This window comes from Choloepus didactylus, chromosome 6 (genome assembly GCF_015220235.1).
Source record: "Choloepus didactylus isolate mChoDid1 chromosome 6, mChoDid1.pri, whole genome shotgun sequence".
NCBI classification, from domain to species: domain Eukaryota; kingdom Metazoa; phylum Chordata; class Mammalia; order Pilosa; family Megalonychidae; genus Choloepus; species Choloepus didactylus.
In genome coordinates this window covers 103,425,835-103,440,295 of record NC_051312.1, presented here as the reverse complement: position 1 = coordinate 103,440,295, position 14,461 = coordinate 103,425,835, and the positions used below count along the sequence as shown (strand labels likewise).

At 40.0% G+C, this 14,461-nt stretch overlaps 1 protein-coding gene across 2 annotated transcripts in view; it reads left to right on the top strand.

The window, feature by feature from the left end:
- The window catches only part of RAB38 (RAB38, member RAS oncogene family), a 183,744-nt gene extending 176,792 nt beyond the window's left edge, over positions 1-6,952 (top strand). For both annotated transcript variants that reach the window (XM_037841007.1, XM_037841006.1), the window contains one exon: positions 6,095-6,952. In XM_037841007.1, coding sequence (XP_037696935.1) covers positions 6,095-6,247 — 153 coding nt within the window. In that variant the 3' untranslated portion in view covers positions 6,248-6,952. The remainder of the gene's footprint in view (positions 1-6,094) is intronic.
- The last annotated feature ends 7,509 nt before the right edge of the window (positions 6,953-14,461 follow it).

Sequence of the window (14,461 nt, the reverse complement as noted above, 5' to 3'; positions counted from 1 at the left end):
CTGCCCTTTGTTGAAATCAGTGCAATATGGATCCCTCCATCCTTCCTGGTTTCTGTTAGAACAAGTCTGGTGACTTTCAGTCCATAGGCATCGTTAAGCCTTGGTTTTTCTGCCATTACATCCTCCATCCCTTTCATAGAGGAAACATGGCAAGGTGCAGAACAATGGGCTTTCTATTCAGGTAGACAGAAACTATTGGTTGTGGGCCCTACGAGGACAGCAAGGTGAAGAAAAAAAAAAATTTGACCATTATTGTAAAATCTGTAAAATGAGGGCAATAATTCCCACTTCAGCATTATTCTGAAAATTAAGTGAAATGATAAATTTGAGATCAATGTCTGAGACATAGCACTCGTAAGTGGCGAACCCCAATAGATACTCTTGATTGCAGTGAGAAGAAGCAGTTACCAAAGCAAAAGGATGACTGAGAGAAGAAGTGCTAAGCAGACAGAAGTACAGGTGTCCACTATGCTAACCCCCATGTTAGGCATTAACTGAGGTAAACAAAAGCTAGTAAAATGTTTGGCACTTATATGCTCAATAAATGAGTGTTGAATCTTCTTAGAGAAAGCATTTTAAAACCTCTGCTTTGTGTGAGACTTCTTACCTTGGTGTTATTATCCAGCAGACCGTGTGCTCTAATTAAAATTTCACAGGACTGAGGAATTTATTGCCCTAACCTAAAAGCCTTGGGTACACTTGGTATGTTGTTTGAGGTTGATGTATTTGGAAAGATTACGGGAGAACGAATTCTTCACCAGCTTCTAACTAGGCAGATGTGAAGGTTTTCTGCTAGGATTTTTTGCTCTCTGGCACTGGGGGGTCAGAGATTAAATAATTTGCCTCAAGACAGATGTTCTGAAGAGCTAATTAAAAAACTGACAAGTACCCAGAACCTCAGACAGTTAGGTTTATATGTTTCCCTCTGTAGGAAGTTCAGAATCACTGCAGCTTGGAATTACAGTATTAACTGATATTTCTAGAACGTCTGCAACTGAGATAAAAAGGGCAGTGTCTTTAAAGACATTCTTAATTTATAACAGTGGGTCTCAAACCTGGCTGCACATTTGAAAGAAGTGGGCATCTTTTAAAAAGTAGCCATGCTGGGATGCCACCCAAGACCAGTTACGTCAATAACCAGGAGTAGGGCCCTGGTAACAGATTTTTTTTTTTTTAACTCCCCAAGTGATTTAAATATGCAGCCAGGGTTGAGAAGTAATGGTTTAGATATGAAACTATTTTGATGTCTGTTTCAATCACGGGAGATACTGTAATGTAATGTAATGCACTAGAAGCAAATGGGAACTGGAGTCAGGCCAGTTGTGGTTGGAATGACAGATTGGCCAAGATCTTGCTCTACCCTGGGTAAGTTACCTAACCTTGCTGTTTTGCAGCTTTCTTATCTTTAAAATATGGCTAATAGTTCTCTCTAACAGTTGTTACTAGGATTGGATGTGAAGATTATTTCATCAACAAAGCACCTTCAGTGTGCCCTGCATGTAGTAGGCATTAAATAATAACTTTGGTACTTATGACCATTTTAGTTTTAGTAAAATGCTTTGTTAGGAATTTTAAGCCTATTTCTCAGGCTTGCTTGTCAATATAAGTTAAAAGATTCTGAGAAGAGGCACAAAGATGAGTTCACATCCACCTAAAGCAGTAAGCACAATAGACCATCTTAGCATTATGCAAATATGTAAATATATCACAGTCAGATTCAGTCCAAGTGTATGTGTGTTGGAAGTTATAGAATATGTAAATTTCCTTTATAGCAAAAGTTGCTGCTAGGGATGTTACTGCTCCCTAGAATACATGCAAATAAAAATTCCCAGGTGGCATTTTACATTTCAGCCAGCAGTGCTGTCTCTACGCAGTCACCTGGGAAATGTGGGCTTGGTTGTATCTAGTTGGATGCCAAGTATCTCAGTCAATTATATGGCAGTCTATTTGGTCAAAAGTCTGAACCTGCAATTCTATCAACCAGGATTTGATTAGCAAGGATGGCCTTAGACAAAAAGTGAGATGGAAGTTTGCCATGTATTACTATTTCTTCTCTTAGTCTAAGCTCTTTGTCTGTAACTTCAATGTTGTATAGAAAGAGAAGAGGAAAGGAAAAAAAAATGTAACTTGGGCAGCATTACAAACCAGGCTTGCCTTAAGGCCCCGATTGTATCCTCCTGCCCTTTTTATGCTGGCCAAGTGCCCTGCCTATTCTGTTCCTTTTACTTGAGGAAATAATATGTGTTGTGGAAAGAGCATGTGCCTTGGGGCCATTCAGCCCCGCGCTCACACCTGGCCCCAGCACCTACTAGTGGATGACGTGGAGCCAGTCATTTGGACTTTTCTCAATCTCAGTTTTCTCAGCTGCAAAATAAAGGAATAGAATACACACATTGTCATGTTCTTCTGATGTTTCCATAAGGTATTATATGAAGAGAGTATATAGTTAACATTTATTGAATGTTTACCCTATGCCCTTAGAACATGTATCTCACATGTTCTAAGTATTAATATGTTAGCTAATGCTCCCCATGAGATACATGTTTTACAGATGAGGGAACTGTGCCAGGGAGTGGTGAAGTCACTTTTCCAAAATAATACAATCAAAAAGCGAGAGAGATGAGTTGTGAACCCAAATGGGTCCGGCTCCAAACCTGTGGTCTAAAAACTATGCACCTTGCCTTTTTGTAGCAAACACAAGGTAACTATAGTGGTAAATATTAGTGTTTACTCTTTTCCCTGCCTCCCTTTCAAAATTTCTAATCTGAAATTTGTACGCCATAGCGATAGGTATTCACTAAATACTTACTGATCGATTAATTAATAAAACAGAGTGCTACCTACTTTGTACTACTCCTGTCTAGTAATGGATTTGTATAGTATTGGATTTATTAATACTTGCCCTGCAAAAAACCTCAGTGACTACCTGGCCAGCTGAGCCTTTGAGACTCTACAGTGAGCAGGTCCCAGATGCCCTTTCCAACCTTTGTCATTTACTCAAACCTTGCTATGCGTAAGCTCAGTCAGGAATGCTGCTTTTTCTATCATCTTTACCTTTGTACGCCTGGTACCTAGTGGGAACCAAAATAATTTTAATGGATAAATGAATGTGGCTCAGTCACAGTGAGTTGACCCTTTGTTCGGATATGTGGTCTAAAAGCGGGTACTGCCGCCCCTGTGATCTGCCTGTTTCCTCTGTCTAGATCCTGTTCCCCTTCATCTCGTGTCCCAGTCCTAACACTAGTTAGCCTTCGCTGGGTGTGTTAAATTTTACAATCTTTCCCACCATCATCTTATCTTTTACTAAAAGAATGCTGCTAGGCTGCCACTAACTGGGCTTAAATTTTACGTGATTTTCACGTAACAATGATAAATTTTTATTGATTTGTCCACACTAGCATTTAATTCTCCTCATTAGTAGATTTTGCCAATTTGCACATTACTGAAAGAGAATACTATTTAACTTGTACATTAATATGTGAGTGGGAGTTTGAGAAATGCTGCTGGAAAATTTATATTGTATGTGAAGGAGGTTTTAATGTTTAAAACTTGTTTTTCCTGTCCTTTAACATGTTTTTATTATAATATGGAAAAGAGAAATAAAATAAGATTTACTTAGTACTTTATGGGCCCAATTTTGTGCTAAGAACTTTTTACTTATTCTTGGACTTGATCATTGTAACAATCTTGAAAATGGATGCAATTTAGTAAGAGCGAGGCTTTGGCATCAGACCCCAGTTTAAGGTCGGACACTTTAGTGCACCCACTGTGTGACCTTATCATTTGCAAACCCAAGTTTTCTCATCTGTAAGTAGACATGATAATATCCCATGTTTGGTATTTGGGGATTTTGTTGCCTCCTTCACCAACATAAAAGCAATAGCTGAATGGGAAACAGATTAGTGATTTTTAATGGCTGGTAAAGTACCTTAAACCCACCCATGAGGCCGAGGTCTGGAAGCCTAAGTGAGGCGACCCAGTCCCACCTTCCTCGACTCTAAGACAGTACGAGACAGGATTCACATCAGCCATACAGTCAGGGACTGGACTCAAGAGCAAAGTGCTGAGCTGGGGCTGCCCTGATGCAGGCCCCGCCTAGGTCTGATTGCTGTCCAGGAGCAGGTTGCTCCATGTGGCCCAAGGGAATGAGGTCAGGAAGAGGGAGAGAAGCAGAAGGCGTGTGGTGACTTTAAGGCACAGCCACCCTGACCAGCCACCCTGACCAGCACCAGAGAAGTACTGTTCTCCTTTATACACTGGCTTCCATGGACTGGGGCAGATAACTAAACTGAAGGCAGAAATGCCACCCCCTCAACAACTACAGTAAAATCCATAAGAACGAAAAACTAACCTTACTTTATAGACTTTTAAATGAGATTATATAAGATTATGTATATAAAATGGCCTAGCATGTTCACACTGTGAAAGCAACAATGACTGCCATATGCTGTGATGGAAGCAATTTTTAATTAGGTAAAAGTATTATCAACACCGTTTATTGATGAGGAAAGGGAGGTTCAGAGACATGAAGTCTTGTCTAGTATAAAAACCAATAGCAAAAATGAGATGACAAACAAAAATAAGCAAAAAAGCAACCAGAACTTCACCTTGTGTTTAGGTTTAGAAACCTTCAGAAGCATTTTTGTTAAGACTCTATAGAGGGGAGATAAATAAGCAGGCTGTTATCCTAAACCCCAAAAGTTACTTTAAGCATTTGTAGCAGGTGAACTCAAGGATGTATTCAGGGTGGGACTTGAAAGATGCTAATTAATAGTTCCATCTAGTGTCGTGAGTCATGGATATAATTTGGAAACCTCCACTACTTCTGATGTTTACTATGTAAGATGACTTCATGCAATGGTTGCAACATGTATCAAAAACCTTGACAAAGGTGCAGAAATTAAGGATAAGCAGTTATACTTCAACTTCAAAAACATAGTCCTACAGTAAAATAATTAGACAACAAGAAAGTCTCTTTACATTGAATGTAGGGGAACACATCAAAGAGGTCCTGTAAATCTTGATAAAAACAATCCAACTACACTAGAGATCTTCACTTATCTCATTTATCTCAACAAGTAGATTGTTTAGCATGCAGGTAGTAAATATTCTGTATTTCTTGGCTTTCTGACTAGAAGAGAAAAGGCACTTTAATCTATAGTATGAATAAAAACATAGTTTAGGTTCAAATGCTTGCTCCATATTTTTCCCAAATTAAAATGTATTTCATTCTTGAAACTAGACTCAGATTTCTGATTTCATGTTTTCCCTTCTTTAGAAGGTATATCTATCAGGATTATCTAAGTAATGCCACAGTGGTAAACAACCCCCAAAACTCAGTGGCTTAAAACAAAAAGACTTAGTTCTTACTCACGTTACACATAGTTCATTATCTGCTGACTAGAGTGCTTGGCTCTATTTGATCTTCACTCATGGACCCAGGCCAAGGAAGTTCCATCTCTGTGCTCCCATGATTGCAGAAGAAGGAAGAAAAGAACATGGTAAATTGAGCACTGGCTCATTGCTTTTATTCAGAGGTGGAACACATCACTTTCAACATTTCATTGGCCAATGAGAGTCACGTGACTATGCCTAACTTCAGAGAGGTCAGAACGTGCACTCCTACCATTTGACTGGAAGGCAGAGAGCCAGAAATATTTAGCAAAGTACCAGTAATCTCTGCTAGAGGTGTATTATTGTTTGTATTTTATATCAAGCTCCAAAAAATAGTACTAGAGGGTGATTATGACCCTAAGTTAGATTGGAAGACATATGCTTTTTCTACAGTGTTATGCTGTAGTGTAAGAGCATGTGAAAACTCTTTTCTGCAGTCTACTGAATTCATCAAACACTGTTCTTCATACATAACAAAACAAAATAAATCTATTTACTTTTGTCAAAGTCTAAGAAGAGAGTTCTCTGAATGCATGAGAGTGATGGGAATAAAAAGATGGCAGATGGATAAGGAAACAGGAAGGGATATGTAAATGAATTGCCAAAACTACTGCCCTTTCATGACCTATAGGTCACTCTGCCCCAGAGTTATCTTAGCATCTTGAATAAGAAAAGCTGTTTCATTTTGTTTTTCTCTTAGGAAAATATAAACATTGACGAAGCCTCCAGATGCCTGGTGAAACACATACTTGCAAACGAGTGTGACCTAATGGAGTCTATTGAGCCGGACATTGTGAAGCCCCATCTCACGTCGCCCAAGGTTGCCAGCTGCTCCAGCTGCCCCAAATCCTAGAGGGCTGCTTTGTTAGTAAATGGTGGAAACGATCTCATCATCCCTTGCGTCGTGCTCAATTTTTACCATTTCAGGTAAATGTCAGGATAGGGATATACCAGTGACGTGGCAGAGATCCGTGCCTGTATCTTTCCTAAAAGAGAAATAGCAATGTTCTTTTGTGTTTTTTCCTACCATCGGAACAGTGTTTACAGGCTTTTTAAATATTTAGTCTGTTACAAAATTCTGTCTTGTAGCTGAACAATATTTCTGTGCCAGAGCCAGCACAGTATTTCCTTCTTTAAATCAGTGGAGGCCTTAGGCCTTAAAGAGAAGCGGGAGAACAGGCTAGCTGTCAAGTTAAGCATTGGCTTTCGCCTTGCCCGTGGTGCCTTTGTCCAGATTTCAGTACGTTCTCTGATGTTCGAACAGGCTTTTAAATAGAAACAGTGTCTGTTCCCGAGATGACCTCCATTCTCAGCGGACCTAGGAGTTGTCTCTGATTTAGGCTTCATGGTCATGTACACAGACTTCCTGTGCTTTTGTTCCTCCATGGTCACTTGCCATGCCCTGAAGGCCGATTTACTGAAAACTGGATGCAAATACCCGCCCCCCATATGTATGTGCCTTTTCGTTAGCTTCCTATGACTCAAGCAGTGGGACACTTCTTATACTTGTATTATATTATATATGTATTTTCACAAGTGAAAAATAAAACATTCAAAGATGCTGTTTCTCTTTCTGAAAGTGATTTAAGTTTTGAGTGTTTTAGTGTTGTGAACTTTTTTTTTTTTTTGACTGTGTAACCAAGCTTCTTAAAATACATTCCTAAAGTTTTATTTCAAAAAGTAGATTGGAAATGGACACTTCAAGGAACTGTGGGGTGCTATTAAGGCTGAGGTAAGTCTATTCCATCTGCGTCTATGTTCATATTGACTTTCAGGCTAAGAAGGTAGTCAGTGTGTATACCTATTTTTGCTTAATCAGAGGAATATATCTTCATATATTTGGATGAAGAAAGGTTCCAGACCAGTCGACATTCAAAGAAACAAAATATACATGGTGACACCTTAGTTTACACAAGGCACTGGTGCTGATGTGCCGCAGGTAGCTGTTATTTTTTAATGGCATTATTTTTCCATTGATATTCATAATATATTCATAGGAGCTTTATCTTCTGTAACATTTGCTTTTGGGCTCCCTGCCTGTATTCTCTTGGCACTCATTGTTTCTTGAGCACCAGTGTGAGGCTTCCTAACGCATCTTTCTTTCCTGGGTGCATGTGGCCCATGAACCAGAAGGTCAGAAGTGCCAGGAGTTAAGGTTTCAGGAGCAGCCTTCAACCAGTGATGGCAGGGATTGGGGGATAAATACCCCAGGTTCCTTGTCCCTCGGGAAGAACAACTCAAGGCATGCTCTATGCATTCTCTCAGAGGCCCCCATAGAGATTAAGCCCCAGGTTCCTACAGGTGTAGACTTCCCATTTGACTTTTTCTTTATTGGCTTCCATTCATTCCTTTTCTCACCTCCCCACTCCTTCAGTGGAACTTACTGGATTCATATCTCAATCAAACTACTCCTCCCAAATCCTTTCTGAGGGCCTTCCTCTGGGGAAACACAACTTAAGTTCATTGGGACAGAGGGTCCTAGTAAGCAGATCTTACTACCCCAGGTGGTAGTAAGGCCTCCCTTTCTGGTGAATACTGTGGTGAAGCTAATCCCTGGCAAGCTGTAGCTAGTAAGACACTCATCAGGGGGTTGGGACAAAATATTCATGGAAGGAAATACTATTGCTCCTGTTTTTGAAATACATGAGGTTGTAGAATTAGTTAACTGCCATAGAAATTCTGAAGGAAAAAAAAATACAAACTCAGAACAGCCAACACTCAATTCATTATTTGGTGTGAAAGCTTGAAGTCCTCTGAGGTAAACCATCATCTCTTGGATTTGGAGGAAGGACCATGCAGAAAATCAGTCACAAGGAGGCTGAATTCACAGTCAGCAGTCTGCTACACTAAAATCAGGACCCTCATAAGAAGGAGTATGACCCTGAAATATAGGGTAGGATATTTGGGTAGATGTCCTTGAGAATCTTGAACTTGCAAATTCTTCTGAAACCCTGGTCCAGCATAAGTGACCTCCTTCCCTTTCTAGAGAGAGAACAGCTAATTTAAATTAAGGTCCGACCTCAAGAGAATGTTATTTAAAGTGACGCTTGCCCTTGTCAAGTTCTTCTCCCATCTCCCGTCATTGTTTCTAAAGAAGTCACTGAGGTCAAGTCTCAGCATGACCTGAGAGGAAAAGTTGCAGGAAAAAAAATTGATTATTCATCAAATGAATTGCAGAACCTGACTAATAAGTACCAGTAGGAACCTGGAGAATAGTCCTGGGAATTTGTCTTGGGGTGCTGGATCAAGGAAGACAGAATATAAAACCAAATAGTGGAAAATTTTTTTATGGGGGGGGCAGTATTTCATGAGTTGACATTTAACATTCTGCCAAAGTGTAACTGGAGCTGATCCTAATGTGCTACTGGAATGGCTCCTTGAAGCTTGGAAAAAATGCTGACTTACAATAAATGACATGTAGATGCCAGAACTGCCTTGACAAAGTATTGAAGAAAGGTTCCAAGGCCTCAGAGAAGTGGGCATATATAATGTATTTATATTGGAAGGCCAGGGAACTTATCAGCTTATTATCATCCAGGTGGGTTGAGAAGACACTCCCCAAACTAAAGCAATAAGGAATGCCCCAGTGGAGGAACATCAGTATCAAGGGGAAGTTCAGTTGTGGCAGTTCTCTGTAGACCAGGTTTGAGATCATAGAGATATTGCTGTGTTTCAGTGGGGGTAACACGACGACACCCTACATGGTTAAGGTTCAGGATATGGTACTACTATTGAATATTAGTGTATATCGTGCTGTGTCCCAGACAGCTAGAACCAAAGAGTGGAAGTAGGAGTGAACCCTTTCATCTAATTTCTAATGATCCGTTTTAAAAATGAGTTGCTTGCTACAACATCAGGTTCCACAGAATTTTGATTTCCAAGGTAGGGGTGGAAAATCCTTCTACCAAAGGAAACAAAAAGGGTTCTGTTAAACCTAAAGCTTCAACTGCTATCTGGTTAATTTTGGCTCCTCATGCCATGGAGTTACATTACAGGCAGGGGCAATTCACCCTGATTTTCAGAAGGGAGCAGGGAGGAGTATGTCTGTAACCTAAGGGATTCACTGTGACGTTTCTTGATGCCTCGATGTCCAGTGATAACTGAAAGGGCAATTGCAGCAACAACTGGACAAGGATAAGAAGCTTTCCTTCAAGGAAAAAGTCTGAGTCATTGCACCAGGCAATGAAGCTAGATGGAAGCAGTCTTGCCAAGGTAGAGGCAAATCTGGAATGAACAGTAGAGGAGGGAAATGATAAATGTCAGTTATTGTCTCAGGATTAACTGTCACAGACAGTACCTTTTCCCACCAACCTTCTGTTCTAGTTTGCTAATGCTGCTGGAATGCAAAACACCAGAAATGGATTGGCTTTTATAAAGGGGTTTTATTTGGCTACACAGTTACAGTCTTAAGGCCATGAAGTGTCCAAGGTAAGGCAACAACGATCAATAGGGTACCTTCACTGGAGGATGGCCAGTGGTGTTTGGAAAACCTCTGTTAGCTGGGAAGGCACGTGGCTGGCGTCTGCTCCAAGTTCTGGTTTCAAAATGGCTTTCTCCCAGGATGTTCCTCTCTAGGCCGCAGCTCCTCTTCAAAATGTCACTCTCAGTTGTTCTTGGGGCGTTTGTCCTCCCTTAGCTTCTCTGGAGCAAGAGCCTGCTTTCAACAGCTGTCTTCAAACTGTCTCTCATATGTAGCTACTCTCTCAGCTTCTGTGCATTCTTCAGCGTGTCCCTCTTGGCTGTAGCAAGCTTGCTTCTTCTGTTGGAGTTATATAGTGCTCCAGTAATTTAATTCAGACCCACCCTGAATGGGTGGGGCAACACCTCCATGGAAATTATCCAATAGAGTCATCACCCACAGTTGGGTGGGTTGCATCTCCATGGAAACACTCAAAGAAATACAATCTGATCAACATTGATACATCTGCCCACACAAGATTACGTCAAAGATAATGGCGTTTTGGGGGACATAATACATTCAAACCAACACGCCTCCCATTGTATGTTTCTCCTTTCTCTCACCTCTCTCTCCTTTACTTCTTTCTTCCTTCCACTCATCCTCCCCATCTTGGAATTGGGTCCAATGACTTCCTTTAAAAATCAGTAAAAGAATAGAGGGACCTTAATATGCAACATGAGTGAATCTGAGTAGTGCAAGTTGTGAACTATAGAGAGGAAATGTCCAACTTCCCTTGACATGTACTCTCCATGCACACTAAATCAATGGCCCCGTATACATCCTCCTAGGACTTTTATCTAAAAGCTTTATCTGGATGAATGGAGGATGTTTGTTTTGCTTGCTGGATAAGCCAGAAGTGCCAGAGAATTAATACCTCCAGGAGCAGAACATCCAGTACTGACAATTTGATAGATAAATATTCCAGCTTCGTTGCCCTTCAGGTGAGATAAATCTGAAGCTTGCTCTATGCGCTCTCTTAGAGGGAGGTCCCCTATGGCATTGCTACAGTTTCACCAGTGGTAACCTGTTCATTATCAGTACATTTTTGGTTTCCTTCCTTTGCCTTTCTCACTTCTGTACTCCCCTATCAGTGCTTCCAAGAATCACCTCCCATATAAACTAGTTATACTCAAATCCTTACTTCAGGATTTACCTTTAAGGGAACCCAATTAAGAGATTTTCATTGTTGATTAAGGTTCAACTGCTAGTGGCTCTTAAGCCATCAGAGCTTTCAGGCAATAACTTTCACTAACTCAGAATCTCTAATCTACTGCTTTTCTTTCTAAAGATTCAATGAAATGTGGTGTTTGAGATTGTGTGTTGTAACATCAAAACCAAATGTCTTCTAAACAAGTTCTACCACAGAAAATTGTCATACATAATATCTTAAAATAAATATTTATTCATTCATTGATTACCACATTTACCCAACAAATGTTTGTTGAGCGCTTACTATCTTCCCAACACTCGGCCAGGCACTGTTTTGGAGACAAAATGACTGAGTCATGGTCCCAGATCTTAAGGTAATTATGGTCAGGTAGGAGACTCAAACATGAAAGCATTTCACCGTACCTTAAGAGAGAAGCCGAATGTCCAAATTAAAATTTCTATTCTAAAATCATAATTTGTTCCTAACTGCAGGGACTGCAGCCCTAACTATGCTGAAGGAAATAGAATATATGTCTCCTTCCATTCCTTCCTTAGAACACTGGGGTCTAGTCACACTAGATTATTTTGTTTGGCTTCAGCTAAGTCTTCTGATGTTTGAAATTTCCTTTTCCTTTTTGCTCTGAAAGTCCTCCCCATCTTTCAAGGCTCAGTGCAATGGCACAACCCCCTGAAGTCTTGCCTATCTCCGAGTACTTCAAATCTCCTTTCATGCTCCCCTGGCCCTCTTTTTTCTATCATTAAGCACTCACATGTTGCATTATAAGTAGATATCACCTATTATTTACAGAGCACACACTGTGTGCCAGGCACTGATATGTAACATTACCTTTATTATGTCACTTAATCCTCACAACAACCCTGTATGAAAGTACTAATCTCCCCATTTTATATATGGAGAAACTGAGGTACAGTGAGCAATTTGCCAAAGTTCACGCAGCTACTAAAAGTCAAGGAAGCAATTCAAACCCAGGCAGCCTGATTCCAATGTCCATGCTCTTAACTATTACACTAAACTGTCTCCTCTTAAATTTCTGGTGGGGACAATATTCTGAATGCAGAGCACAATAGTCAGCCCAGGAAATGACAACTGAGCTTACCACATGCCAGACGCTGCTAAGCACTTCTGTTAACTACAGTGAGAGGTGGGGTTGTCATGAATTAATACATGTAAAGACTTGGCACATTGTCAAAAACATAAGAAGTAATCAATAAGTGTGGTCATTATGATATTATTCTGTCTACTTAAATAGTTATTTATTATCTTGAAGTAGAGTAAAATTATCAGATGAAATGGTACTTATTTTTGGAGGTGTTTTAAATGGAGCCACAGGGCAAATCCATACAGAGAGAATTGCCTAGGGCTGAGGTAGGGGCTAATGAGGAAATGGGGTGATGGCTGAAGGGTACAGGGTTTCTTTTTGGGTTGATTAAAATGTTCTAGAATTTATTGTGATGATCGCACAGCTCTGAATGTACTAACAATCTTTGAATTGTATACGTTAAGTGTGTCAGTTGTATGGTATGTGAATTCTGTCTCAATAAAGCTGTTAAAGGAAAAAGTGGAACCACATATGAAAGCAGTGTGGGATTATTGTTTTCCCCCATGCATCAATTTAGTCTCACTATGGAGTATAGTCCTGGTATTATTCCATAGGAAGGAATTTCATGGAATGCCTTTTTACCACTATTCTTATTTGCCTAAGGTTTTCCAGGAAAAAATGTTAGTCATTACTTCTGAACACAGCACTTGCTGTTCGATGTTTGGAACTGGCATTATGGATGGTTTTAAATTCAGCTGCATATGAGCTATTGCTGTCTGAAAATACCTTTGGCCTTTTTGGTTTCCCAAGCAACAGACAGTTCCACAATACTGAAGGGAAAAAGAGCATGAGAGAACACTCTCCCCCCAAAAGAGTCAGAAATGCTGATGGACAAAACCAAAGTAACTCTCAACGATGAGGGTAAAATACTGCCTTAAACTGTGTATACAAATATCTCACTGCATTGATGAGTCTGAAGTTTTCTGTTTCAACAAACCAACTTATTGGCTAAATCTGATTGATTTTTTGAATCTTAATTCCCAGGCACAGGCAGTGTATTCCCATGCAATGCAAAGTGCAATGTATTCTCCGAAATTGTAGTGTTAAGACACAGAACGCAGGAACTTAAAATTCCAGATGATCCAGATTGTGCTTTCTATTAGAACAAAGTTTTCTTTCAAAAGGGCTTAAAGAAACCTTATCAAAGTGTGTTTTAAAATGTCAAGTATCAAAGAGTTGCTATTACTTTTAATACAATACAGTGCTTTATGTTTTGTCTTGAACTGAACTTTTAAGAAACCCTTCTATGCCAGATGATCAATCAATCAATTTGTATCCCTTGAACTCCTTAATCAAATAGCTATCAAATGGTGGCTCTGAGCAAGTTGCTATGTTTAGGGCAATAAACAGATCACATGTTAAGATCTCTAGAAAATGCACAGAGCTTAATATATGTTTGGTTCCTTCCTTTCACTGTGACAGTTGTCATGGAAACATGAGATGTGAAAGTCATGGGTTCCTGCTCTTTAAGTTTTCAGTTTCCTTAGGGGGATAGGGCTGCTAACAAGACAGGCAGCACATATATTTAGAGCTCAAAGCAAGAACATTGTTTCTGTTTCCACTACATAATAGGCATCTTTATTTCCATCATTATAACAAATGTTAATAGCTATCATTTATTTCTTGAGTCTTCGATTATGTCCTTTCCAAGTAATAATGCCATTTGATCATCACCACCACCCTCTTGAGGGGTGATTTCACATTTTATAGACAAGAAACTGAGGCCTATGGGGAAAATGTTCACTTGTATTATGTTATTTTGGCAGGAATTTTAGCCAGTGTGTCTGCCCCTCTGGCCACAGTGGGCTAATCAGAGTACCTCATTCCTCCCTGCTAAAGTGATAGGGCTCAGGGTGTGCACATGTTCCAAGCTCTGAATCCATCAGAGTCCTGTCCTGTGATTCTTTTTTTTAGATTTAGGAAAGGGGGGTAGGAAACAGCTATCTTCTTCTCACCCCATGGATAAAGCCCATCAACAGTTAGGTGAGCACATGGCCGGTTGAGATGGAAGGCTGAGAAAATGAAAATCTCACCTGCTGTTCTGAATCTTGATTTAACCTTTAATTTCCAAGTTAGATGAGGCAATAAATTCCTTTTTTTGTTTGTTTGTTGGTCTAGGGTAAAGTGACTTCATTTTCTGCCACTTGTAACTTAAAATCCCTGACCAGTACAGTCACACAGCCACTAAATAATGGACTTAGACCTGTACTTAGTTTATCAGACCACAAGGGCTGTGTTCATAACGATAATGTTTATTTGCAGCAATAGCTTCCACATAGGACTTGGCGGCTTTACTTCACTCTTTTCTACTAGCAGGTAAGTATGTAAAGACACGGTT